The sequence below is a fragment of the Pseudopodoces humilis genome, chromosome 3 (assembly GCF_049639895.1).
Source record: "Pseudopodoces humilis isolate 2021_Gansu_Grassland_sample_001 chromosome 3, ASM4963989v1, whole genome shotgun sequence".
Lineage (NCBI taxonomy): Eukaryota > Metazoa > Chordata > Aves > Passeriformes > Paridae > Pseudopodoces > Pseudopodoces humilis.
The window spans coordinates 43,424,280-43,452,037 of record NC_142202.1 but is presented as its reverse complement, the minus strand read 5'-3'; the positions used below and the strand labels follow the sequence as shown (position 1 = coordinate 43,452,037).

General features: G+C 43.7%; 1 protein-coding gene and 1 long non-coding RNA gene across 8 annotated transcripts in view; one reads left to right on the top strand and one right to left on the bottom strand.

Annotated features, from left to right (window-relative positions):
- The first annotated feature begins 486 nt into the window (after nucleotides 1–486).
- LOC148184635 (uncharacterized) lies at nucleotides 487–27,758 on the top strand. 2 transcript variants are annotated; one of them, XR_015772134.1, is made up of 5 exons: nucleotides 487–590; nucleotides 26,291–26,464; nucleotides 26,593–26,718; nucleotides 27,211–27,296; nucleotides 27,508–27,758. It is a non-coding gene; the product is annotated as an uncharacterized LOC148184635 (long non-coding RNA). The 2 variants fall into 2 exon arrangements; XR_015772133.1 differs by having other exon boundaries at nucleotides 27,170–27,296.
- DISC1 (DISC1 scaffold protein) overlaps nucleotides 22,749–27,758 on the bottom strand; it is a 193,052-nt gene continuing 188,042 nt past the window's right edge. For 4 of the 6 annotated variants that reach the window (XM_088052570.1, XM_088052574.1, XM_088052568.1 and 1 more), the window contains one exon: nucleotides 22,749–25,408. In XM_088052570.1, coding sequence (XP_087908696.1) covers nucleotides 25,259–25,408 — 150 coding nt within the window. In that variant the 3' untranslated portion in view covers nucleotides 22,749–25,258. Of the gene's footprint in view, nucleotides 25,409–25,477; nucleotides 25,828–27,758 lie in introns of those variants that run through there. The other 2 variants (XM_088052573.1, XM_088052571.1) reach the window with 2 other exon arrangements.

Sequence of the window (27,758 nt, the reverse complement as noted above, 5' to 3'; positions counted from 1 at the left end):
GGAGACCAAAGAAATGCAGGCACTTCCTCAAGGAGCACTGGTGAAGTCCTCCATGCCACAGCTTTGTCATGTTAGCAAATTCAGCTTAAAAGCAGCTTATCCCTCCTTATAAAATATAGACCTCCCAAAACCTTGAGCTCCTTTGACTCTAGGTAAAAAGCAGTGTCTAGAATATTAAAAACTGAATTCTTTATCATGCAGAGGCACTGAAAAAAAAAAAGAAAAAAGAGATTAGGACAAGCACCAAGGCTTTTAGTAGTGTGGTAGACTAAGCTATTAACCTGGGCTGCTACTGCTGTAACTGTGTATGAGCATGGGATATTTCTGCTCCTTCAGGCCACCTAAAGGAGATAATTTAATTTACCACTGTGGTAGTCAAAGCTGTAATTAATCCTCTGACTTGCAACTGTGGTGAATGCTCCTCAGCTGTGTCTAGTGATAAGGTGCTTCTGCACAGCTAAGGAATAAGGTCAGTCCTGCTGGGAAGTGAGATGGGTCCTGATTGACTGTGGGTGCTTGCTGTAGATGCTGAGAGGTGCAAATGCAGTTTTCTGGATTGAGCTTCATAGATCTCTAAAAAAAAATTATTGGTGAGTGTTTATTTCTACCTTCTAAACCCTTGTGCAGGAGCTTGGCTACAACAGAGTATGGTAAAAGCTGGCTGCTGTAAGTGTTTTAGTCCTTTCTAATTGTATCTGAGCATTCCTTTAGCTGCCTGATTGGTAAGGTCCTTTGAAAAGTGTTATTTTCAGATGAAGCAGTTGTAATTTTGCATGTTGAAGCTCTGGTGCTCTGATATTTAATTTGCAGTAGAGTTAAATTTGAGAGTCAGACTTTTCTTGACTAGTGAGGTCTGGGCACCTATCCCTTTTGCTTGGAGGGACTGGTCCTAGCTATGCTGAAATAAGTCTGCTGGAAGAGCTGTTCCTGCTTTGGCCTGGGGTGACTTCTTATTTCCCCTCTGAAAAAGGAATTGCTCCTTTTGAACTGTTTTTTAATTTCAGCTTTTAGATCTCTTTCATGTGAAGAGGCTGTGTCCTCCTGGGAAATGGTATTTCCCTTTCCTCAAACCCCAGCTCCTACAACCTCTCCAGCTTGTGCTGCTTCCAGAAACCAGCTTTTTCTCTGTGGGAGAAGAGGGGTCTCAATCTGTTTCTCAGTGAAAATGCCCCCTCATTCTTGGGGGTCTGACTGCGTAAATTGTGTGAGCCCAGGGCAGAGGGGCATTTCCAAAAAACTTTAAACTGGGGAAAGGGAGGCAGAGAGCTGCTGGGGTGTGACCACTATCACAGCTGTGCTGTGCATATCTCAGCTTTGTGCTGTGGCTTCTACTCTGTTGGCAATTGAATTGAAATCAAAACATAACTGTGTTGCTCTGATGCTCTGGCTGCTAAATAGCAGCATTGTGAATAAATCAGTGTTACTTCACAGAATCGCTTTAATGTGGCAGAATTGCAGCAATCAGGGTTTAAAGTTAGATTTAAGAGTATCTGGTAAAGAACCTGATTGACATTCAAAGGAAAACTGCTTTTGTTCACCCCTTCTGCAAGTGAGGGTAAGCACCATCCAGAGGAACTAGCAGTGCTTGATGGCCAGGCTAACTCCTCATTCCTGCTCTGCCCCTGATTTTTCACCCTGTACTCTTTATCTGAACAATTTTGCTTTACGCTTTTTTTTTTTTTCTAGTTTTAAGAACACTTATTTCTTTGGTTGTCTAGTTGTGAGTATGCTCATTTCACCGTATAAAATAGAGGTATGTGGGCAGTAACATCCCTTGCCCTACTCAATGCCAAGCTAGCCATGTTGAAGGAGAGGAAGTGGAATTGCTCCGTAGCCAAAACTGCAGGGTGATAGTTGGAAGGGCACAGTGGGATTTTAGCAGTCCCTCAAGATAACCATGTCTTGTCTTCTAAAATGAGAAATGGTATCCCATTGAGTATTGATGTCTGCTCTGTGTTGATCTTGGGTGCATCCCCCTGTGTTTGCTACCCTTCCCATAAAGCATCCTCACCACCTGCTGTAGCCATTAACCACACCATGCTCTACAAGCCTTGAACAAATAATTAGCACAGCCAGGGCCTACACCAGAGAGGGGGTAAGGAGAGAAAGAGACCAATCTTAAAAATAAAAAACCCTCAAGAGGTTTGCTGGCTGGTTTGTGAGGGAAATGTGTGCTCTAGGTGTGTCAGGCTGGGGTGGGCAGGGAGGGATGCTGGCTCTCCTGGCATCATAGAAGTGATGATGAGCAACAGGGTGAGCATTTGGTGATGAAGCCTGATCCCCAAGCAGCTGCATATCAAAATTTCTGCCTTCAAACTACCCTAGCAATGCAAATGGTGACCAGGAAGGTTGATCAGAGGGTTACCTGAATTTGGTTTTAAATATCAGATTATCTTCCAGTTATTCTATTTACAACACTAGTTTTTCAGGCAGATTGAGTGTCTGTGATATTGAGTGTCTGTGATATTGTTGCAATTGAATTTGTCAGGTTTTGGAACCTCTGGAAACTTTCACCATAATGCCATGGATCCAGGACCTTTTTTTTTTTCTCCTCCCTTTGTTAAACCCATAATTTTTTAAATTTTTTTTTCTCTGTGCAGTTTGAAAAGGGCACAGAGACTTTCCATGTAGGAGGAACTGGCAGAGTGAAAGAAGCCAAGGCTCAGTCATGATATTGTGGGCACTCACATTTTAATGAACTCTAGTAAATGGCCCTGTGAGCAAATAACAAAAATACAATTTGTTTTTTCAACCTCTTTAAAGATGGTAGAAAAAACAAACCTCAACTTACCCGTCGGGAAATGTATTTTCTCTTCTGGACGTACGCTAATTAGGACTTTGCAGATTCTATCAAGAGTTACTCTAGTTTTATGCAGAACTGCCTTTATCTTCTCAAAAGTCACATTAGTATTGCCAGTCAAAAATAAGGTCTGTGGCTAGATATGTCGCCCTCAAAAATCATACAGTGTCACATTTTTATTGTTTTAAGGTACAGATAATAGATATCTGAGATAGCTTGATTTATGTGTTCATTAACAAACATGGATGAACTGACACCTGGTTTAAATTTTGGGGTTTCTTAGTTGCATCTGTGAAAGTTGTATAAAAGAACCTTCCTGGGTCAGCATGTGCAAATTTATTTTGGTTTTGAAAACCAAAAAAAATGGAAAAGATAGCCTGTAGTTTGAGATCTTGCTGTGGTATCTTGGCACTAATCTGCTTCAATCTAGATCAAGCAAAATGAATCTATTGTTTCTGATCCTTAGGACAAATCTGTTGCCACTTATAACTGCCTGTATGACAACTTCAGTGTAAAAGGCCTCTGTGCTTCACAGCCTGATTAAAGACACTGAGAATAAGTTTTTTGGGTTATTTTTTTCCATTCTTGAACTAAGGAATTAAGTCTGTTCTTGGGATCTGGCTAGCCACAGCAGTAAGGTATTTCTTCCTCTGCCCAAAGTTACCCTGTTGGTACTGGAGAATCGCATTGAATCTCTTTGAAATATGTACTGCTATCTTCAGTGCTATTCCCAAGAAAAAAAGACAGTGTAAGGCAAAAGTGGCAATTACTGGAGCGCTGTGTTGGACCACGTACAGAATTTCTTGCGCCACAATATTCCTGACATTCCCCTCATGTGAGTATAGAAGGGGGATAGAGAGAGCACACAGGGAAGTAAAGTTCTGCTTTATCAGACTTCCTGTACAACTTCAAAGCAGCATGACAAATAGTTTCCAGAGATCATCTAGGTCAGCAATTTTGGAAGTCTTTCCAAAACACCTTGGCTATAATAGCTGTACAACTTGGGTGTCTGCCTTTGCTGGTTCAAAAGCCCCTGCCTATCAGTACAAGCATTTCCCTAGGCAAAGCTGCCAAACTGGTTTTGTCCTGCCTCAGGAGTTCACCTATCCCTGCTTACAAGGCCAGGCATGAGCTGGAAGAATCCCTGAATTTGTGTGGTGTGAAACTCCCTCTCAAGTTTCATAAGCAAGATGAATACATCTGACTGAAATACAGTGGGAATAACAGGCCAGGGCACTTTTCCTACCTGGCTCGGCTAAATTTTTTCCTCAGAAGTTACAAGGTATTTTGCATATGCCTGGTGATCTCTCGCACTTTGCTGGTAAATGGTGTCCTGGATAACAATCTGGAGTTGTCTGTCAACACCATCAAAAGCTCTTTGGGTTTTGTTTTGGCAGTTTCCATGACTCTGAGTTACTTGCAAGAAGTACTCTGTGAACTTCCCTATCCCAGCTCCATAACAGAGGTCAGGCTCCAGGCAGGTTTGCCATCCTGAAAAGAATTTCATGTCCAAAACTCCTGAAAATATCATTAGTGTGGTTTGAGCAGCCTGGAGACCCATGAGATTATCAGGGATATAAAACAAGACTTAAAGCCTCTCTGAACTGGGGAGATGAAGAACTTGATCTCCAAGCAAGGTGTGACACTTGGGATGGTCCTGTGGAGGACGAGGAGTTGAACTCAGTGATCTCTGTGGGTCCCTTCCAACTCTGCACGTATTCTGTGTAATTGCTTGCCCGCTAGCTATGGTGAAAAACACACGTGGTTTCTTAATTGATGGGGGGTTTTGTTAATTTGTTTTGCTTTCCTTTCCTTGTGTAAGAAGACTAACAAAGCACAATTTCCTCACTGGGGTACAGAAGGAAGGTTTCTTTCAATAGGATAGGAAAAATATTTCCTGTAGACCTCTAATGAAAATATTCTGTAAGTTCTGACAGTATTTCAGGTAAGGAGCGTCTCTGGGAAGATGGGAAACTTCCAGGAAAAAAATAACCCCCTAAAAACATCTGTTTCCAGTATTTCTGGCTCCTGTTCCAGCACAGAATAAGTCAAAGATAGCCCCATATTTACATCCACCCTCTGCTTTTGCATGAAGGCAGAAGGTGCACAGGAAGGGAAGGCTTTGTCGTTCATACTTGTGGTTAGTCAGGCTTGAAAGGCGGCTCAGTCTCAATCCAAGCTGAACTTTGTTTTGGCTGATGGCTCTTATTCTGTCAGCACCAATTCCCCCATCCAAGTTCATCAAAGCAATTTGTAGGAGCCTGCACCTAGGTGCTTCTGCCAGTGGGTAAGGGGAAAGCCATCAGCTCCCTCAAACATAAGAATTTTGCTCTCTCTGCTGGGTGAGAGCAGAAAATACCAGCAGGGCAGAAAGCTTTATAGAAGGGCAATGAGTAACAGGGAGCAGCAGTGCAGACTTGGCACTTGGAGCATGTCCCTGCCACTGTCCCAGCCTCTCCTGTAGCTTCTGGACATGCTGTTGTGCTGCTTGCTGCTCCTGTGCTTCCCAGGGTCAGCACAGGCTGGGTGTGATCTGGCTCCTGCAGAATTGCTGCAGTCAGGAAGGGAACAGTCCTGGAGAAGTGTGTGCATACAGCATGGTCCCAGCAGGCACTGGCATTCAATAAACCTGCAAACAAATCCTGTGCCTCAGTGCTTAGCTGCTGGGGATCCTACTTCATGGAAAGCCCTGCTGCTTACAGTATTACTCCAAGGAAATGGTGGGTTTGGTTTTCCCCCTCTCTTGGAGCTTAGCCTTGCCGGCTACCCCCTACATAGCAATTCCTAGTGCATAGCAAAGATGGGTACAGAACACAGCATTTGTCAATAAAAATAGAAGTTGTAGCCCTTGCTGGACCTAGCTGAAGCATTAGATTACAGATAAAGCTAGGCCAATTCATATCTGTATTACCAGTGAAATTCAAAATTTTGTCTGCTACTTCTTTGTACAAATTGTCAGATGCACACACCTTGCAAATGGCAGTACTACTGGTGATGTACCTTTTAGTCTTGATTCCTGATTGTTGTATATTTATTCTTGTTCACCATGAGCTGTTCTGCAGTCATAAGAGCACAAACATCTGCACAGGATCACCTCCTGGCCTGCTAGTTCTGTCAGAGGAGCATGGAGCCTCTCTCCTCCTTACACCTCAGAGTTTTCTGCCTTTTTCTACTGTGAGGTACAGGGTGACAATGAAACCCCAAGCTGTGTTAGGTTGTGCTGGAGAAACAGCCAGGAAAAGCAAGTGTCTGGAGGAAGCATTTAGAGAGCAGAGGGGTTTTTAACTGTGGGATTGAGACCCTTCACATGCTAAATGGGTAGTACAATTCTCTACATATAATAGAGGAATTCTATCTATATAATGGAGGAAAACCCATGAGAGCTATCCCAGACCTTTTGCTCAATGTTTGAGATTTCCTGTCCAGGATTGTTCATTTATTTCAGGCTTAAGTAAATGAAAAAAACATAAGCTCTACTGGGGTCCTGTAACCACAGCCTTGAGCAAATTGTGGTTCTCCAGAGCAGCAATTCCTGTTGGTGAAAACTGAACTTTGGACAAAAGCAAAGGGAAGGGCATGTCCTGCCTCAGCAGCCAGGGAGAGACATGCTGAGCTCTGGGCACAAAGCCAGCTGAGAATGGGACCACAACAAAGGGCTCCTAGCAGGTGGGTTGTCAAGGTGGGTGAGTATAATTCCCCAGAGCATCAGCTGGTTTGGTGAGAGGGCAGGTTTTGGAGGCAGCTCTTCCTGCTCATGGGTTTGGTCTCATAGGCTGCTATGCCCTCTCCAGAGGGCTGCTGAATGCCACCACCTTTTGGCAAGTGAGCGCTCCAGTTCTAGTTTTTTGCTCCTTTTCCCTTGCCCTTCACTAGTTACTTTCCTGCCCTCAAAGCTCCACAGCAACCTCACAGTGATGATAGCACATTGATGTGCAGAACAGTGTCCCCCATCCTGGAAAGGGAAATCTCATCTCTCTGGCACACAGTACTGGATGAGTTAATTCCCAGCTCAAGTCTGTTTGCAGAGTGTGCTTGGGTGTTCCTCTGAGCTGGTGGCAAAGGAAACTGAACAGGAGGTGCTAACAAAGGAGGAAGGGCCTGTCTACAGCAGGAAGCTTTGAGAAGTGGGAATAAATGGATGAAAAGTTGTTGACTTGCTGTAGCTCACGTCAGTCTCTGGCAGTTCTGTGTTTATAGATTTTTCATCCTCTTCCTGTTTACATCATGTTCTTCTGAGCTTTGCACCTTGCATGAGAAAGGGTGTCAATTTTTGAAATCCTTTCTGAAAGAGATGCTTTAAGCTATAATTTCTTTTAAGAGAACAAAAAAGGTCTTTGCACAATACTGCTCTTGATGGGTTTCTGGTGAGCAATTTCAAAACAATTGTTCCTTCATAACTTATAGCTGCTGCTCTATGGCAGTAGAAATGTGTAGTACAATGAAAATTTTTACATGCTACTTTGGGTTTGAAATGGTGAGGAAAAGTTTAAATCCTGAAAATAACATCATTCCAAAGTAAGGACTTGCCCATCCAATCTCCTTTGGAAGATGCAAAGCCATGGCTTTTGAAGGGACATGAGTCCTTTGAAGTTCTGTACCTAGCTTTCCTTGTAGGAAGAGCCAAGTTCAATTTCTCATCTGGACAGTATATGGAATTTAACATAGAGGCCTTGTGTCAGCTTTGGGATTGAAGATTCATCTTGTACACAGTTGTGAAAGACTTTGAAAGCCCGCAGTCATAAGTGCTGTGACAACTGGCTGAAAGCACACCATCAACTTGTGAGCAAAGGCAGCAGATGCTGAGCACAAGGTCTGCGTGCAGCGAGGGGGCTGCAGTGCACCGAGGGAAATTAATTTGTTGCAGATGGTCTGTGACTGAGCCAATGAAGGAGGGCCAAGAGGGCCATATTGCCTCTGACCTGATGCTACAAATGCTCTTTTTCTTCCCCCCCACCACCAGCTGCATTTTTGGTGTATGTTCGGGACAGATGAGAGCTCTCACTTGAAACCTACTGTTGTTCTGTATGGTAAAGAATTTGGTATCCCCTGCATCCTTTCTGCTCTCCCTTCTCTATCTGCCCCTGATGTCTGTAAGAGTAAGACAGAGTGTGCAGTGTTTGAGAGCTGAATATAGCAGTTAAATAAGGGAGAAGCTTGCTGGAGTCCTTAAAGCTGTATAGCAAGCATTTACTAATCTTAGATGGGCTTTTATGTCAGCATTTCAAAAAGAACTCTGAAAGATCCCTTTTCACCATAACTACAATAAAAGAGAAAATACAGATTACTCTTGAGCTGACTTTTGAGATGGAACAAAAGCCTGCTCTTCTCCTGCTCTTTTTCACCTCAAGGAAGTGCAGCAATACCTGGGAAATCAAACTGAAAGGGCTCAAAGTCAGATTAAAAGGTTGAGGGCACTCGCAGGATTTTGCCACCACTAATTCAGTGAGTATCTTCTATGAAATAGTTGTTAAAAATGAAGCTGTTTCCAGTGTAACCCTGGATGCTAAAAAGCAGGACCTTGCACTCCTCTTGACTCTGCTTGTTCCCAGGCCTTCCAGGGCATGGCTCTTCCTGGGACTGCCAGGCCTTTTTCTGCACTGCAGTCATTTTGTTCAACCCTTCAGGGCTGACCGCCTGGGCCTCAATCCAAGCTGCTGCTAAATGGAACAAACTTGACCCAAATTATGCGTGTAAGCACCTTACCTGAAAGAGCCTCATCCCAGGTAATAGCACCTGCAGCTTCCTGAGAAGCCTGAGCACTTGTCTCCCTGGAAAACCAGCAGAGCCTCTTTGACTCCTGTAAGACAAACAGGAGATAATATAGGAGAAACACGGCTACTGTATTCCTATTGGGATAAAATCTCAAATGCTAGTGAGATGTACCTCTTCAGAGAAGCCTAATCACAGGGTTTTACTGCTGTTTGGGAGGGGGGCATGTATTTTTTTATATTCTGTTCTAACTGTGGAGTCACACAAATGAAAGTAAAGCAAAGTCTTTCTTCCAGTTCCCTGGTTATGCTGTTACATTTGGGAGCCAGGGGTGCAGACAGTAAGGAGCTGCCATAAAGTACAAGGACAGTCCTGCTTTCTCACTTGAAATACTATTATCTGAGTAAATTCTGTGGGTTTCTGTTGTCCATGCACAATTTGGGAGGTGATGGCAGCCTGGATTGTCAGTGAACACTCTGGTCTTCTGGGTCTGTAAATGCTACCTGCTTCACTGGGCTGTCAGGCAGAAATGTTTCTCATTACCATGGGAAACTACACTCTTTTGGCTTAAACTGAGCTGTGTGGTAGTCCTAACCTAGCTACCCAGAGAAAGCCAGTATTTTTCAGGTGTTGGAAGGCAGCAAATGGAGGAGAGCCTTGAATTTGGAAAGGAGCAGCTCTTCAGAGACCATGGGCATTTTCTGCTCATTTTGCTCTAAATGGCCAGAGGACAGATAACTAATGAGCCAGTACTCAGATGTGGCCCGTGCTGATAATGCAGCATCAGCTGTTTGGGACCTGGCTGTTCAGTGAAGTCAGGCAGGCTGTTTGGTTTCTGTCCCTAATGCACATGTTCTCATCAGGAAGGAAAATCAGAGCTGATACTAATTGGCATGGCAGAGGCCACCTGCATGTGAGGGGAGGGTGAGCAGGCCCTGAGCACATGGGCTGGGAGAGGACTGGCCCCGAGCAGGGAATGCTGTCTCTGCTGCTGACTGGGCTGAAAGCAGAGGACAAGTCAGGCTGTCACTGATTTTGCTTTAATGGCCATTGAGGCTCGCTGGGAGATATGATTCATCATGTGAGAGGTGAAGCTCTGACTCCAGACTGGGGATGCCTGTAGAGACTGGAAGGGATAAACTCTAACCAGCTGGGAGCGTGTCACAGAATCATGAAGTGCCCTGAATTGGAAGGGACACACAAATACAACTCTTAGCCCTGCACAGGACAGCCATGACATGGTTGTTGAAGCTAAGATCTTTCTGCCTGCAGGAAATGTTATCTGTTCAGAAAACTTTTATTCTTGTCCAGCATGCCTTGAGCCCTGTTCAGAGCTGAGGTTTTCGGGCTACTGGCATCTGTGCCACAGAGCTGCTGCTCTGGTTCAGGTGCCAGCACAGCTCCCCCATATCTGAGCTGTGAGTCTGTGCTAAAGGAACACACTGCATCTGAGACCCAGGTAGATAATAAGGCCATTTGTTAGTGGCTCCCTACTTGTTTTTCAAGTGAAGTGCACTGGAAGCGAGGCCTCCATTACCGGGAGAGGAAAGTGGGAATGATACCTGTGTTTACATCCACTGGAGTATGAGAAGAGCTTTACAGATGAGCAGTTTACCTGTTACTAGTGAATGACATGGCATTTCTTCCACATGGGCAAGTGTGCCTCTTAAAATACACTTGGGAAAATAAGTGAATCATTTCTCATCATGCTACAAGAATTTTGAAACTCCTCTCCAGGGCTCCTTCTACACTCTTCTGTGTGCATCTTAATTTCCTGTAACAGGCCTAATCTGCTTCCCATAGGTACCCAAGGGAGCCTTGTTATTGACCTCAACTGGAAAAAGGATTGTTTCTCTGCCTCATTACGACTGCTGTTAACTGGCACAGCTCTTGTCTGTCTCCATCGCAGGGGCCATTAACGTCACAGGTCAGGGAAAGCGAGCTGTGCCTCTGCCCCTCTAAGGTGTCCCAGCAGTGTGGGGATGGAGCATGTCTGTGTGAGAGGGAGCTGCTCCAGCTCCCCATCAGCTGTGGAGTGCTGAGACCTGGGGTTGTCAGAAAGGGCATCCTTTGCTGGCATCAACACCCCCACATGACGTCTGGGAGAGTGATACGGGTGACAGGCTGCCCTGACGGCGCTTTTTAATTGCTTATTCCTGGAGCAGCCTCTGGGCTGAATTGGCACTCGATAGTTTGCTACCTGTGTGGCCTCCTCCATGGGCTTCCTGTAGAGCTGCTGGGTAAGAGAGATGCTGAATTGGCCTTGGAGCTTGCCCTCCTCCTCTACATTCCCAGAGTAACTAGGCACCAGAGCTGGGGTGAGCTGCCAATTTAATCAGTGCTCTTCCTCCTGCAGTAGCATCACAGAGCACTGTGAACTTCCTCTTCAGCACTAGGAATATCCAAATACAGGGCCAGACCTCAAGTGGAGGAACTGGAAGCAAATTTGGTGGAAAAAATAAAAGGATGGTGGAGTCCCATGAGTGTTCCTGGGGCAAGGCACAGGTCTGACAAGAAAGATTCTGGGTTAGCTGTGGCACCCAAAACCCCTACCTAAAACCCTCCCCAAGTTTTAGCTGCCTAAACTGGTTGCATGGAAGGCCAGAGGCAGGTGTAGAACAGGCTTGTCCTGGTCTTGGGCTGGCCACTGGAATGTGCCTCAGATCATGGTGCTTTTCAGGGAGATCCCTTCCTTCTCAAAAAGCAGCCGCTTTCCTCCCGCACTGCAGAAGAGGAGGGTGAAGCGCATTCTGCTGTGTTTGTGCTCTCATGTTTGCAGTGCCTTGGGCCAGCCCTTGCACAAGGCATTTGAGATGGGAGGGCAGGGCAAAGAGCTGGTCCTTCTGCCCTGTGCAGCCTGCTGGCATGGGCCAGCTACAAACACTGGTGTTATGGTGGCAGTCCCAATGTCCAGGTCTTGCCAGGTATGTCCACACATGCCTGGGACCAGCACAGTGTCTGTGCTAAGTCTGGGACAGGCCTGCAGTTAAAATCTGACTGAAGTTACAGGTCTCATTGCCTGATGTCTGTCCTGAATGTTTTCTTGTGCCCACACAGACTAAAAGGGATGTGGAGGAAGAGATAAGAAAAATAAGCTTCTGTGGTAGGCAACGTAGTCTTCAATCCTGAGAGATCAAAAGCATCAAACTTCAGTCTGGAAAAAGGAAGACTTGGTGATGTGCTTTTGGGGAGAAAAGAAAATCAGAAAATGAGATTAGAGAAGTACTCATAGTTCTGCACATGGCCACTATGCAGAGCTTGCTAAGAGCCATAGAGATCTGTAATTACATTTGTATGGATTATACTAATCCATGAATTTGTAGCCCATGGGACCTGCCCATTTTGAGCTAGAGAAGTAGAGAATTATCAGGTAGTGCTTCATGATGTGCTGGTACATGTCTTGTGGCTTTTTTTCTTAACCCCAGGAGGACCTTTCTAGTAAGGTGCTGCTGCCCTCCCACAGTCTGGGTTCTGGCTGACAGTGATAATTTGTCTGTTTGGGTGTATAGTTTCAATTGTACATTTAGGAGGCAGGAAAACTTCACCACCCTTTGAACTTGCTTTAAGCAGAGCATAATCAGGGATTTATTTAAATATAGTCCAGGATTTTACTTGCATGTTCTTGTTTTCTTGCTGTGGTGTTGGTCATGCAAATGCAAGCAATCTTAAAAAAAATCACAGATCACATTTTACATTGCCCACCTTTGGGATTAAGCTCACCCCAGCTTCATCTGTTTGACTTGACATTCCTGATTCTGTCTTAACACTGGGATTTCAGGGTCCAAGTCCCCACAGGGGATGGCACAGCTCAGGCTGCTCACTGGCATTTCACTGCTTGAATCCCAGTTCTCCCTCTTGGCTTTGGTAATTGCTCAGATATCTCTGACAGTAGCAATTTATCTTAGAAATTTTTTTTTTTTAACTTGCTAATGTCTCTGCTGGGACAGAGGGAACACCTTCGTAAGCTCATGGAAGAGTAATATTCTCTAAAGAAGCTGTTGAGGAGTGTGACTACTTCCAAATCCACCCTCAACAAGAGATTGTGGCTAAGTGGTAACACACATTATTAAATGGACTGAAAGATAAATTTTAAAATTATCAACATCAAGGGAGCATGGCATGGGTTAAAGTAACTGACCCTTTCACTAAGATATTGAGCACCCTTCCTGCTTCCTGAAACTGAGGATGCTGAAGGGGTTTGTGAAGTGATCATCTAACATATCTGGTACTGAACACTTCAGGCTTAATGGAGAGCAGCAATGGGACAACTTCAGCTGACAACACCAGCTCAGTATTTGACTGGACCCTGTTTTGTGTTACAGAGTTTGCATTGTTAATGTCAGCAGCCCACTAGTGAAGGTCATGTTTCTGTGGGCTCTGCAACCATTATGGGCTGTTGGACAGTCAAACTGTTTTCTCTAAAGATGTACAAAACCAGGCAAGGCAGATGAGTTGGGCCACGGAGTAAAGAGTCTTCAGCAGGGAGTGAAGAGTGCTTGTGAACAATCATGTGTTTCCAGGAATTCACACTGGGGAAAAAACCACATAAAATGCATCTTCCATCTACTGGGGGCAGGGAAATAGCAATGTAGTAATGGAGGGGCAGCAGGGCTCACAAGTGCCATTTGGGAAGTGTTAAAACAGCAGTAAATGAATTTCTGAACTTCAGTGTGCTTGTGAACTGCTAACCTGATGTGACTGCTTCCTGGCACATAAAGCACTTTAAAAAATGCTTCAGCATGTGATGATGCCATCTGCTATGAGATGGTGGCATCTTCACAGTGGCCTATAACAACAGAGTTTCTCTCAGCAGATTTCATGTGTTCCTCTGTAAAGCATGGATGATTTCAGTACCCCTCTCGGTACCCTGCCCAGGCTCTTATTTCAGACCAAAATCCAGGAGCTGATCCAGCACGTGGCCAGCCTTTGTCCCAGACACGAGTGGCTGTAAATTGCCATTAATTTTGGTTAATTTGGTATGGGAGGAGGGAAGAGACAGATGTACCTAGACTGGTTCACCTGTCAGACAGCCAGCAGAAGGGTGCAGTCAGACAGCCCCGTCCTCCTTGACTTAACAAACACGGCTGGACCTAGCTCAGAGTGTGTGGACTGATGGGTGTTAGAGAGGGATTGCTGTCTTTGGTTTCCTCCAAGAAAGTCAGTATTCCTTATCCTGGCAAAGTTTAGAAATAAAAATAAAATAAACAAAAATAAATAGAACATTCTCTTTGTCTCAGTCACACAGTGCATCTGCTCTGGGCAGGAGATACTGTTTTGTTTCTCAATATTATTTACCTGCTGCTCCTGAGAGAGTCAAGAGAGTTACTAAAACTTCATTAGAAGGCTCCAAGCTGGAAATAGAGAGGAGGGAAATATGGCCCTGAGGGTGGGGAGTGAGGGAGGATGGAAGGTGAGGAGGAATATAGTGTTGTGTAGAGCATTTGAGATTTAAAACTCAGTCACATTTGCAGAGTAAGGTGATATCTGTGGTTCAAATAGGCATGTGAAATGCAGCTTTGCCAGCACTCCTGGGGATGTGCATCCTGTTCCCTGATTCAGAGGGGCTCAATAATAGAGCTGTTATTCCTTCTCTGCAGACTATTTGGCACCACCTGCTGTGACATGGCTATGGTCAAAACAGGCTTCTAGAATTCACAGAGCTACTTCACAACTGGCTAAGCATCATCTGACACAGATATGGATGTGCCAGAGCTTTCATACAAAACATGTCTGATGTGTTGAAGTAGGACTTGGCTCAACACGCTATTAGAGATTTGCTGGTGGAGTGAGTTCTGAGGCAGATGTGGACTTTTCCCTGGTCCTACTGTGTCCCTTTGCATCTGCTGATGCAGAGCATCCTGTCACTCTGTGCTCAGCCTTTGGCACCATGGAGCACTGCAGTGCAGCCCAGCCACACTCAGCTGCCCTGGCATGAGAACTACAGCATCTATGTTAAGTAAGAAAATGTAGACCTAATTTTACCAGCTAATTGCTGTGTCAGAATCAGTTAATTAGCCCATGTCATGATGAAAACAGGGTCTTTTATATGCACATCAGAATTAGTAGTATCAAAGGGCTGTGAGGTAGGGAAGGAGGGAATGGGCCTGTAGATTGGATGTTGTGCCCTACAAAGAGGGAATTACAGTCTGCCATCCAGTCCTCATTATCTTGCCCTTATCCAGACAATCTCTTCCCTGACTGCTGCATGAAATGTGGTATATCTCCAATGAACTGAGGTTATGAACCACTTCATTCACTTCTCTTGATTTTGGTGGGTCATTGGTGAGACAGTTCTTCCCTCTCCCTCTCGGTGTGGTGAGACACAGTGGTGGGAACGGCAAACTCCTTACTCCTGCCCCTGAGTGGGTGGCATAGGGGGTTTCTCTGCTGCCTTGGGCTGGGCTGCTTCTTGGCAAGTGTATTTTATCTCATTTTATCAAATAGGAAAGAGGATAAGAAGGTAGTGAAAAGGTGCCTCACATGCAGGGTGCAAAATAGAAGTGAGCAATAGGTGGAGGAAACCCTTTGAGCAGGAGGTGCCTGTGCAAAGCAGGCAAATGCTGGGGAGCCATTGTTTTTTTGATTCTCTCCACACTTGGACACAGGTTTTTATCATGGTCAATGAACCTGTGAGAAGGTTTCACCCGGGGGAAAATGTTTACAGCACTGTTTTGGATTAAATATTGAATAAAAAAAATTAAAAACTAAGGTAGAGTTTTTTTATTAGTGAATCCAATCATGACATTGCTGCTACCTTGAAATGCTGAAGTGCCTGAGCAGAAGGATTCAGGCTTTTACTTTACTGCTGCAATGTCTACCTTGTGGTGTAGAGTTTCTGTGTAAAATGTCATCATTCCTGTTTTTTTATGAGCACAAAAGAGACGAACTTAGAGAGGACCATCTTATACTGGTTTCAAAGGACAAAGGCACATGAGGATCCTAAGTGGAGTTCAGGTGCTGTAGGGATGTGGTTGCAGACACTGGAACTCTATCTTCTTTTTGCCTTAGGTCAAGCTTCCCTTAAGCAGCTCAGCTGTTACTCCAAAAGTAAATTGTAAATTGTTACTTGGGCTTAAACCTCATGTTTGGGTCGGTGCCACTCATAAAGATGTAATTGGGAAGTGAAATGCACTTACTAGTTGCTATTACAAGAAACCTGTGACAGTAGCTATATAATCTCAGGTTTCTCTAGCTTTTTAATAGCAGAACATTGAAACTATGTCAGTGGTGTGCCTCTTGCCTGCATTTTTTTTCTGGTATCACTTTGTGACTCTCCTTGGAGAACTCCACATGATCCTGCACACTTTAATGCTCCCTCCAGCAAAACCTCTTAAAGGATTACTTTGACTTGTGATTAGAAGTGGCAGAGAACACTTGGCAGATCTGAAACTCAACAAAGTAGTTTAGTTTGCTTTCTGGGATTTTTTTTTCCCCCTCTTATCACAGAATGGTTGCAGTTGGCAGGGACCTCTGGAGATCTTCTAGTCATCTCCCTCCCCGCACTTCCTCAGATTCAGCTATTGCTTATGTTTCAAAGTTGTTAGGTTGCAAATGATGCCTGGAAGGGCAGGTGGGGTTTGGTTCAAGACCCAGTGTTTCGCCTAGGAGATGGAGGGAATGCTTATTTTTAAGTGTTTTTTAAAGTTATTTTTAAGCTCTCCTTTTGACAACTGTTATGTAAGTTCCTATACTTTGTCCTTTGCTAGAGAAGGTCTGTATCCACAAGGGGAAAACTGAAGAAGGAGGCAAGATCTTCAGAAGGAGGAAAGAGCAGCTGAAAATCAGTATCAGGCCTTTGAGGGAGCAGTTGAAGCCAGGGGAAGGGGATGCTTCCTGGACACATCCATGTTAGGGGCTCCTGCTGAAACTCATTCCCTCCCAGATGCAGAACAATACTCTTCTTCTGTGTGGGCCATAGTAAAAGTTGTCAGTTCCTACTTTTACCCCCAAATTACATGGGAGAAGTTGTTCCATCTCTTCTGACTCTTGATGTAACTTCTTGGCCACTAGCTGGGAGATGCTGGGGCAACTTATTCAATCTGGGAGAGTATTAAGCATCACTCAGTGGCCCACTGATATTCATGGGAGCATGTGGTTGAGATCCTGTCACCAAGTCACAAGGGAAGGCTTGTCTTCTAGTGGGTGCTGACTTGTGATCTGTGTAGTCACACAGATTGTGCCTTTTCCTATGCCAAATGCTTCATGGAGGATGTCTCACAAGTTTTATTTCTTCTACGTCTACCCAGGGTTATGCAAAGCCCTGCCTAATTACAGGGGACCATGATGCCTTTTTAATTACCTCCAGCCTCGCTGAAGGTGTTTTCAAAACCAACCTGGTGTCCAAAGCCAGAGACATATGTGAAAGAAAGGGTGTGAACATCCTGTGCCTGATGTGCAGTGCAACCTTGCCTAGAGGGTCCCCACAAGCTGGCCAGGGGACCTGACACTTGACTGGTGAGTGGTGGGTTCACAAAAACCAGAGAGGCATGTGGGTTTCATCCTAGTGAAGCAAGAATCACCAGAAAACACATCTTAGACAGCCTTGACAGCATACAGTGTTTTTATTTTAAGGGCATTGGTAAAATTTACTGGAGACTCACGTTTACGTTCTCAAAATCACTGATGTGCTCAAAAGCCCTGAGGGACCAGGACCTTTACCCTTTCATCTACCTTCAGCACTGGGCTGCACTTCTAATTGCTAATTTGGGGATAGTTTGGAGTCACCTATCAGGCATGAGAGGTTCATCTCTCCTCTTTCTCTAAAGCCTTTAATGATCACTACTGAGCTGCACAGTAATCACCCAGGACTGATGTGTCAACTCCAGCTCAGGCTGGTACAGTGCAGAAAGCCCGTGCTCACACAGGTCAGCTTTGGTAGGGTCAGATGGAGATCCAGACTATCCTTGACTTTTGAATTTGCTTTTGTTGTATCTCCAGGAAGATGAGTTTGCTTTGCCCCTGCAAAGATGGGAAGGAAGGTGTGTGAATGTACCACTGTAGCTGATAATCCCCTGTGAGATCCTGAGATTCTTAGTTCAGCTTGTGGGGTGCTGACAGGGTCCTGTAGCTCTTCTTGTGATTCTGTGATGAGATTAACTCCTCTGGGGGAGCTGCTGGGGCAAGCCCCTGCCTGCCCAAAATGTACCTTTTGCCTCCTACTTCTACCAGTGGAACTAAACTTTCTTGCCTGTCTGGTGTTCTGCCAGAGCTTTTTGCAGTGATAGGGAGAAGATTAGTAGACACTTTTGGTGTGGGGGTTAGAGACAAATGGCTTTGTTCTCTGCCTGGCTGGCCTCAACCTCTGAAGAAGCAGATGTACGTGAGGCTTGGATGAAAACAGCTCTCTCCAACCTGAGCCCTGGGGATCCTCAATCCCTGATGAGCATGCCTGCCTCCCCTGAGCACCAGGCTTTTGGCAGGCTTTGACCCAAAGGCACGAGGGAAAAGCATCTGGGCTCTGTTTACTCTCTGGGATGGAGGATGCGTGCGAGGAGGGGGTGTGCCCGTGCACATGTGCCGAGTGCAGGGTGAGCACTGCCACCACCACCTGTGCCCCAGAGCTGATGTGCCCCCGAGCTGATGTGCCAGCCCATGGCAGAGGCAGGATGCTGTGCAGGGAGATCAAAGAGGAAAGCTGAAATGAAAAGATGACTACCAGCAGTGGGGAAAAAGCCTTGAATTCCAGCATGAAGTTTGCTCCTTTGTTCAAAGCAGTGCACCACTTAGGACATGCATAAACCATATGTTAAAGGTGTTAGAGGGATGAATGTGGAGCACATGTGTTTGCCTGAGCCTTTACCTCGGGGTGGACTGACTGGACAAAAGGATAAGCACTCTGGGAGCTCCCATAAGACATCAGACACTTTGCTTAGTTTGGTCAGTTTAGACTGTCTGTGCACAGGAAATAGGAAAATTTTCTTCTACTGATTCAACCCCTAGAGCTAAATAACACCTCCCATAACCCAGTGACCATTAATTGTTTGAGGTAAAACTTAAAACGTACTAATATCTCTTGTAAAAGATAAGCAGGCTCTGTTACCAATTTATGGGGGAAGTGATTAAAGAAATCCCTAAATGATTGTTCTGCTGACCTCAATATATCTTGTGGGAAGAACTTCCTAAAGCCCAAGAACTAAGGCTGCAGAACAGGAGACATTAACCAGGCGATTTATTTCGCTTTCAGAACACAACATTGCTCACTGGGATTTTGTTTGTTGGTCTTTCCTTTTTTCCCCTACTATAGTAAACTAAATCAATATTATCTTTCTAATTCAGGACAATAAAAAAACCCCACACATAGAAGGAAATAAAGCTGGTGATGCCTTATTGTTGCAATGTCGTAAGCAGGGAGTATTACTGTTGCTGGAAGAGCTATTCTGTGTTGCTGCCTTCAGTTCACAAGACTAGATAGAAGTTCCAAGGACAGTTGGGTGCTTGGTACAGCTATAGCATATATTCATTCAAGGAATTTGGGGCACTTTCTGAGAAGACAAGAGAAGGAACATTTCCCATCAGGATTAATGGAGAAGACTGGTTTCACTTGCTACATTCATTATAGAAAATTAGCAATGACAAATCATGCGTGGCTGCGAGAGGCAGGGTGTTCTCTTCACCTTTTCTCTCTCATTTAACAAAAACCAAGCAGCACTACAGCGATCAGCACTACCATCCATGACAAGCAGTGCCTGATGGCTTGGTGCTGGCTGGATTTCTTTGGGCTCTCCTCTGCTGCAGAGGATGCTGAACAGAGCTGCCAGTGGTTGTGCTGCCTCCCTGGCTGGAGCACTGTCCATGTGCTGCGGCACTGCCTCCGCTCCTCGGCCACTGAGTCTGGTGGCCTGTCCTCCCTGGTACTGCACCACAGCATGTGTCCCTAGCTCCTGAGCCCGTTTAACCTGAGGGAAGGAATTTGACTCATAACCCTGGGCTTCTCCCTATTCAGGCTGTGAAGCACTTTGTAATAGCTTCAGTCTTTGCTTCCTGGGAAAGATTTACAAGAAGGCCTTCCCTAGCATTTGGTTTCACTTGCCCTTTCGAGCTAAGGTCAAGATCAGAGAGTGGGTAAATAGGCTTTCCCAACTTGCTGACATCCAGCTGTTCTGTCCTCCAACTCCTCCACTGACCTAAACAACATTTTATTAAGTATTTCTTCTTTCTGTGCCTCTATTTTTATTTTTTTTAAGCTATTACGGAAAACTCATATATTTAAGGTAAAACACTGTGACTATTCCTCAGCTCTACAGGTATCATGCAGGCTGTATAAAATTGAATTGTGGTGTTTTCTGAGTCAAGTGCATTACATCTGGGATGCAGAAGGGCTTTATTCACAATTTCTGGGAAAAAAACTCTCAATGGATAATTATTCTCCCTGCTAATAAATATATATGTTTTTTTTGGGTTTTTTTGTGTGATTCCTGCTAGATGAAACAACCAGTAGGCACTGCAAATCTTTCTCCATGTAAATACTACAGGGCATGAGTGGGTCACATTTTGGGCTTTAGCTGGCAAGCTCTATGTGCTGAATTTTTCTGGTCTTTCCTCCAACTTGAATTAGTTTGCCGTAACCTCCAAAGAGGTTCTTGTATGTCTTTTTCTGAAACCTCACTTGCTTTTACTTTGTGGAGGCACAGCAGAGTTGTCAGTACTCATAAAGTCTTGTCTGTATTGTGTATAGATGCAATGCCATGTTCTTGCTCTTCGGCATTGCTCATTAAGCGAGGAAAATAGCCAGGTCAACCAGTCAGCTGCTGCTCCAGGAGCTCATGTTATTGAAATTAAAGGTGTAAACTGTGATGCAGCTCTGAAGTAGAGCTGTGCCTGGCTCCCTGCTGCTGCTCCTGAGCATTGCCCTGGAGCTGCTACTATAGGGAAACATGACAGTGGGCACAAAACTCTAGGTTTTGGGATTGAGCTGATAGACAAAATCTTAAGCCTACTTTGACAAGAAAACAAAGAAGTCTTTCCTTTGGTGTTTCAAAGTCTCATTGTCAGAGAAGTAATAAATCCAAGGTCATTTTCGTCTTGTAAATTGGATTGTCACTGTGGAAAGGTCTCTTAATTTTCCATTTCTCCAGTGAGATCTATCATGTGTCTCCTACCTGTGCCTGCCTGACTAGTTTAATATCCTCTCTCTCTTGCCACTTAGTATTCCTGTATGGCTGTTTATTATTATAAACTATTTATTCAGCTTTACAGGTGATTACAAGGACAAATAGTCTAACGTTGTATTGACATTGTGTCTTTAACAATGCCCCAACAACCCCTTCCCAAAGACTCTGCTCTTCCAGATAAGGAAACAGGGAAAATGTGACTGAATACCATGCATGTGCAGAACTCAAACATTTCCTTACTCACTCAACCCTAGATGTTCTTTTCCCAAGCCTCATATCCAAATCTTCATTAGAAATTTGAGAGAAATGCTTTACTGTGGCTGCTGGCTTGGCTGCTTTTCAGATTCAGGCAGAATCTCCTTTATTCACAGGCCCTTTTTTCTTATTATTTTTTAATACTTCTCCAGAAACTTGTATTATCATTTTTAGCAGTGCAGAAAAGTATCCAATATTTTAGAGCTTCTTTGTAGCATGTTAATCTCTGAGACTAAAAAAAAAAATATCTCTTGGTCCCAGCCTCGTTTTTAATAGGATAGTAAACTAAGAGGATACATGAGGATTATTCTAATCTCACCCTGGAGCTCTCTGCAGCACTACTGCCTATCTGGGACCCATTATTGGACTGCCTTCTCCAGTGCTCTAGAAAACAGGCACTTATCTTGATTTAACAAGTAATGATAGCAAAAGCCTGAGCTGTCATGCTTTGGAAATAATGGATTAGCTAATTGATTGTGAAAAGAAATATTAGGCTGGAGCTGAACATCCTTTGGAGTGCTCTCTTCTCCTTGCTTCAGTCTTTAGTGCCTTGAGAGCATGTTTGTACACTGAGGGGGGGTATACTCAACACAATCAACTACTCCTCCTACAAAGCACATGCAAGGGACTGCTGGAAGTGAGCTACTTTTCCTTGTCTTGTGGCTGTCCTGGAGCAGTCTGTGGTGTCTGCTCTGGAAGAACAAGGGAGCTGGTGAAGGGTCTGGAGCACAAGTCCTGTGAGGAGCAGCTGAGGGAGCTGGGAGTGTTCAGTCTGGAGAAAAGGAGGCTCAGAGGGGACCTTATCACTCTACAACTCCCTGAAAGCAGGGTGTAGCCAGGTGGGGGTTGTTCTCTTCTCCCAGGTAACAACTGACAGGATCAAGAGGAAATGCCCTCAAGATGTGCTCTGAGTGCTAGGAGAGGTTAATGTTGGATGTCAGGAAGAAATTCTTCACTGAAATGACTGTCAAGCATTGGATCAGGCTGCTCAGGGAGGTGGTGGTGTCAGGAGTGCTGGAGGTATTTAAAAGATGTGTAGATGTGGCACTTAGGGATGTGTAGTGGTGGATGTGCTTGGCAGTATTGGGTGAATGGTTGTGATCAGTCTTAACGTCATAATCTAAATTATTTTATTATTTTATTGCTGTTACAGAAGATAAACACACAAAGCCTTATTTGCCTATGTAGTCTTTAAACCTTTTGGATCTGGACTTTAAACTCTTGGGTCTAGAGACAGCATAGGACCTGGGCAGGAAAGGAACTTCTTTCTGGAGATGTTCATTGTTTGCAGGTGGTGGGAGACCAGTCTGCCCAGAAGTGAGAGTTCAAGCAAGGCTGTATGAAACTGGTCCTTGGGGCACCATACACACTCTCCTACCTCTCATCACGGCAATGAATGTGTGTAAGGGCATAACTTTGACCTCAGATATCGCTGTAGCCAATGCACAGTCACGCTGCTCCTCCTTCAGCCCTTATCCATGGGTAAGGAACTGAGGGAGGGCAGGCGGGATTCAGCTGCACAGCAAGACTGAGTCAAGCTGGGACCCAAGTGCAGGTTTTACCAGTTTGTACAGTTCACTTGTTTTTCCCATTCATACTGAAAAGAGCTACATGTTGCTGTCAGACTTTAGTCTTGAATACATCTTCAGACTGTTTTCAAAAGGCATAACAAACTACCCCAAGCAGACGAATTACTGCTGTCAGCAGCACAATAATAGTCACACACATGGTTTCTTTCTCCTTTCCTCTCCTCCACTCCCCATGATGAAATTTCTAAAATGTTGTGCACTGCACAGAATGCAAACAGACATTGGGTTAGTTAAAAACATACTTCTCTTTATTTGAAAGTTTTCTATTCACAGATAACAGGCAGTTGGATACATTGCATAGTATACCTTTTTTTTAAAGTATGCTTATTATCAAATATGTCAGAAAAAGGATGGTTACTGGCTCTAACTTCCCACAAGAAACAGTGAAGTTAATGGAACAATAAATTAAAGGAGTAGTAGTAGTCCACATTACATATAAAATAGATGTTAACAGATACAAACATAACATGAATGATGACAGATTCAGTTTCCCTTCTCCTTAGAAATTCAGTGTCTTATTAGAGTGGTTTCCTAAGCTGAGTTTTTATTAAAATGCAGTAGTGGTCTGAAACACAAAAGTCACACAATTTTTTAAGTTGAATGGGAATGCCTTCAAGAAACCTTGCTAGTGGGAATGGGGCTGCTGTTCCCCTGCCCCTGTGATGCTCGGGTCCTATTCCTGATGCTGAGCCCTTGCTGCTGCAAGGAGGCAGACTTGGTGCTTCAGCAGTAGCTGATCCTGGCTCTAAGGCACTTCTAGGGCCTATCAACTCTTTACATTGCAGGCACTAAGTATTCAAAGGAAAAATTCCACAGGGTGGGAGAGTGGGGTGTCATTATGCAACCTTAGTTTAGTGTACTGGCCATCATCTCTGGGACCGTCCTCATAGTCCTATATAAATGCTCCTTGCTGGAAATGCAGTATCTGGGCCCTCTGTGGTATTGAACCCCCAGGGAGCTTCTGTGGATGCTAAAGAAAAACAGTTTTAAGAGATGTATCTTGTCACTGTGCTCTCTTTCCTGTTTACCTGAACTCATGTGGGTTTCCACGAGTGCTTTCTGGCAGGCAGGTTTTGCTGTGGAGCTGGTCCTGTGCATGGGCTGAATTTCAGGGTGCCACCTGCACTTGTCTCCTGCCTTGAGCTGGAGGCAAACACCTTGTTCATCTGTTCAGGTGAGCTTCAGAAAGTGCCAGAGCTATGGTGGGGAGGTAGGGATTGAACAGGGACATGAAGAGATAAGCTCTTCCAGCAGAACAGCAAGAGATCTCCATTAGGGAACAGAGTAGCTGAGTCCATGCAAGCTGGAGCTCCAAGTGTCTTTACCACAACATGGATGCTGGCCCATATATTACCCAATGAGAAAAGTCAACCATGTTCTGAATTACAGGGTTTGTAATTCAACCCTGAGGATCTGGTGACTATAGAAACCACCTGAGCTCTGCTGCCCTGGTTTGACAACCATATGCTCCCAGAGGCAATTATAATCCTGTTGTATGTCTCAGCTGCCTGGCACTTTTTTCCTCCCTCCTTCCATACTTAACACTGAGGTAGAAGTTTCAACTAGCATTAAAACACACAAGAAATGAACAGGATCTTAGTGGGAAAGTAGTCCAATGACCTTCAAAATTTGCAAAAATATAACATGGCTATTAAATGAGTAACAGAAGTAGAAGAGTAATTCTAAAAATGTCAGAAAAACAGTATCAAAAAAGTACAGTACAGAGTTGCAAGACATTTTGTATTGTATTTTTAAAAATTAAGAGGTTTGTTTTTTTTTTTTAAATTCTCCCTCTGCAACAGAATTTTTTATACTGGTATCAAAGTAGAAGTACACATGAATTTTTGAATACATCAACTCTTTTGAACAATTATCCCATTGGCTTTAGTTGAGTATTGCTTTTATTTCCTATAAAAATACATGTTTAACTATGTGTGTGTATATATTGACATACATGTCTTGCAATAAGACCTGCATTCCTTCTGAAGCTCACAAGGAAGATCAAAGTAGTCTTTGTAAAGTAGGGAGTAATCTTTACAAAAAGACTTAAATGTCTTATTGTTCATAAAATATTTAAATTTAAACACAAATCACCAACATAGGATTTTTTAAATTTTTTTTTTTCTTTACTACCCCTGTAATACTAAAGAAAGTTTATATTAATAGCTAAATAAATTGAGTTAAACTACTCCTGTAGGGGCTGCTTTTAGTTACATCCACTGTACTTAATACCACAGAGCAAATGAGGTCCAAATTTCAGTTGAAAGAACATGGTTAGCTTGAATTTCACCCTATTGATTTAATTATTGGCAGGAATGTGAAAATACATTCAGTGTAAGAAAGCTGTTAAAGCCAGAGGAGGAAAAAAGAAGTTATTATTCTTAGAGCTATTTTCCAAGAAATACTAGATGTTCCAGCTTTAAAGCTGCATTTTTAAATCAGGGGAAAAAAAAAATCCATGAGTAGAGGAAGACAGTGTTTATGAGCCTTCAAGGAGAACACTTCACTGACATTAAAGGCAACTTTGCAGACTCACTTGAAATGTATCAATTTGCAATCTACACATTTACAGGAGCTGCTCTGCTCTGAAAGCTGTTTCCCAATCTGTGCCAAAACATGTGAGGCTGCGTAGCATACTTCTAATGATAGACCTCCAGGCTCTGTTTCTCCATAATTGATTTAGTTATTAGTTATGCAGGGGAGAGAAGAGATCCCTGAGGCTTAGTAAAACAGTATTCAGTTACTAAAAGCAGCCCTTTGTGAATTAATGTCATCCTACCAGCTCTTTCTGCTCATTATTCCTCCAAGTCTTGTTTTCCTGGACACCAGCTGTCACAGAGGAAGTCTCCAGCCTTTTCTTCTCCTGCCTCCTTGGCTGACTGCAGTTGCACCAGCACGGTCTGGAGTGTCTCCTTCACCACCTGGATCTCCCTCTGCAGAGACTGTGCAAGCTTTATTAAGAAATAATCTATAGGTGATTGGCAGTCGCTTTTCTCTTTCCAAGTTATTAAGTACATTCTTGTTCTGCTGTTCACAACAGATGGCCATGGCTATCTAATTGTAGCTTCAAATTCTTCCAAATTGTTTGGATTAAATATTAATACATTTCTCACACTTGCTAGCAAAAGAAAAATGCAGGCAAACTCAAGTTCTCAAGTAGCATTATTTAGCAGTTTAAAAAAGGGAGGGGATGTGGGATACTGCTTGGACATTGTTCTCATGGGAAGGAAGGAGACAAAAAAATATTGTGTACTATGGAGGCGGCAGCATTAGGTGTGAGTTTCCTGATGCATGGAGGGTAGACTTTAATTCCAGAGACACAGAGCTGGGTCAATCAGATCCCAGGTGAAGGCAGCGGAGCAGCCTGAAACAAATGCCAAGTGACCACAGCTTGCGTGACATTGGTGAGCTCAACAACGCGTGCTATGCAAGGTGGGGTGGGAATCTAGGTAAGGAGCAAAATTAACTTACAGCAGAGAAAGTTTTTCTGCTACACTTACCTCCAGAAAGCTTTCATGTTAGCTGAATTATCATTATAATTATAGTGCAGAACAAATATAAACTATACAAGACTCCACAGGGAATGCTTTGAACAAATTGAAAAGCAAGAGGGCAGTAACAAGGTTGTATTGTTGTGCATTAAAAGGAAGAAGGCCACCTGAGAAGTATCCAATAAATAGTATAAAATGCTTCATTTGGTTAAGAAAGAGATTATTGCACTTTATTTTCCTCTATCTAGTTCAGGGTTCCTGCAATGAATTCAGGGAGAAACTGATGCTTAATGGCTCGGCCTCTGAAAGAGACCTTCCACTTCCCTCTTTCCCCAGCTCCACAATGACGAGAGGGAGGATGCCATGTGGTGACAACAAGGGGTGCAGCAGGACTGGAAGATGAAGGCAGGACATTCAGAGACAGCAGCAACTCCTCCTGACACATGCACAAGCCTTTAAGTGGCTAGGCTTCCTTGGCAGAACAGCTTTTTGTGCTATGACTGGTAATAGGTTTGTACTACCAATATACTGGCCTTTCTGCTGATAATTATAAATCAGCAACACTATCCATTGCTGGAAGAAGTGCAAGGACTGGGTGTAGCTCAATGAGACAACCAATTTTATCCCCTCTTCTACAGCTTATTCTATGTGAAGAAGAAAGCAAGCAGAGGTGAACCAGAGCCTGCTGAAATGGTAAATCAATGACCAAGTCTATGAACAAACCCTAGGGCCCATCCCATCCCCACTGAGGCCTCCTGGAACAGGTATGGCTGAAGGGCAAAGACCCCAAAAGACAGAAATTGGTTCACCTCACTTCAAGGGAAGTGAAACAGGATAACACTGAAACAACTCAGTTTCAAAAGTACAACACACAGAAAGGACAAGGCACAAGGACAGTCTTTGTCCTTTGCAAAGCTCATACATTAGGGAATGTTGTTTTACTTGACCCCAATGTCAATGCAATGTCAAGAAAAAAAGATGGCCTCAGGTTATGTGACTGTAAAAACTAAGCTGCTACTTTTGAAAAATTATGACTTTATATAAAGCTATACCAAGCATGGCTCTCTCAGGCAGCCATTATTATGTCTTTGAAAAGTCTTGGCTGCTTTTGATTCTGTTACAAATTCTCCAAAATTTCATGTTTGTGTATTTACATGCATTTGCTATGATGTTTTGCTCTTAATATGTTCATGCATATTTCTAATTTCTGGACAGCTCTGTTAATCTAAAGGCCTTCTGTCTCTGATTACAAATAGAAGCAGTACACACAAAGCTTCTCCTATCCCAGGATCACAAAGCACAGTACAAGGACAAATTAATTATGCTTTGCATCTTCTCTGAGGTAAGAAATATTATTATTCTCTTCTAAGTCCTGGATTCTCCACCCCTCTGCAACTTAATCATAAGGCTCTGCTGAAAACCTAACTGGTAAACATAAATTCTGTAGTCCATGAACACCATAAACCTTCTGAAGTTTAATTAATTCTGATGTGTAGTCTCTGACTACATGCTGTTACTTGTAATATTCCAGGCAACTACAAAATTCCTTTCAGGTAGAGAGAAGAAGCAAAATTGAAATGTTTCAGTGACAGTGGATGAGAAATCTTAAAGGATGGAAGATAATGAGGAAGACAGGAAAAAAAACAACTGTTAACCAACAGAAAGATGGAGCAACAAAAAAAAGATGACTGCATAGTCTAAGTACAGCAAGTTCCAATAACTGCATAAATAACACCACAATCGTATGTAGACAAGTAAATGAGCCTTTATAGCTAAGACAAATATATTGGTATATGGCTGAGTA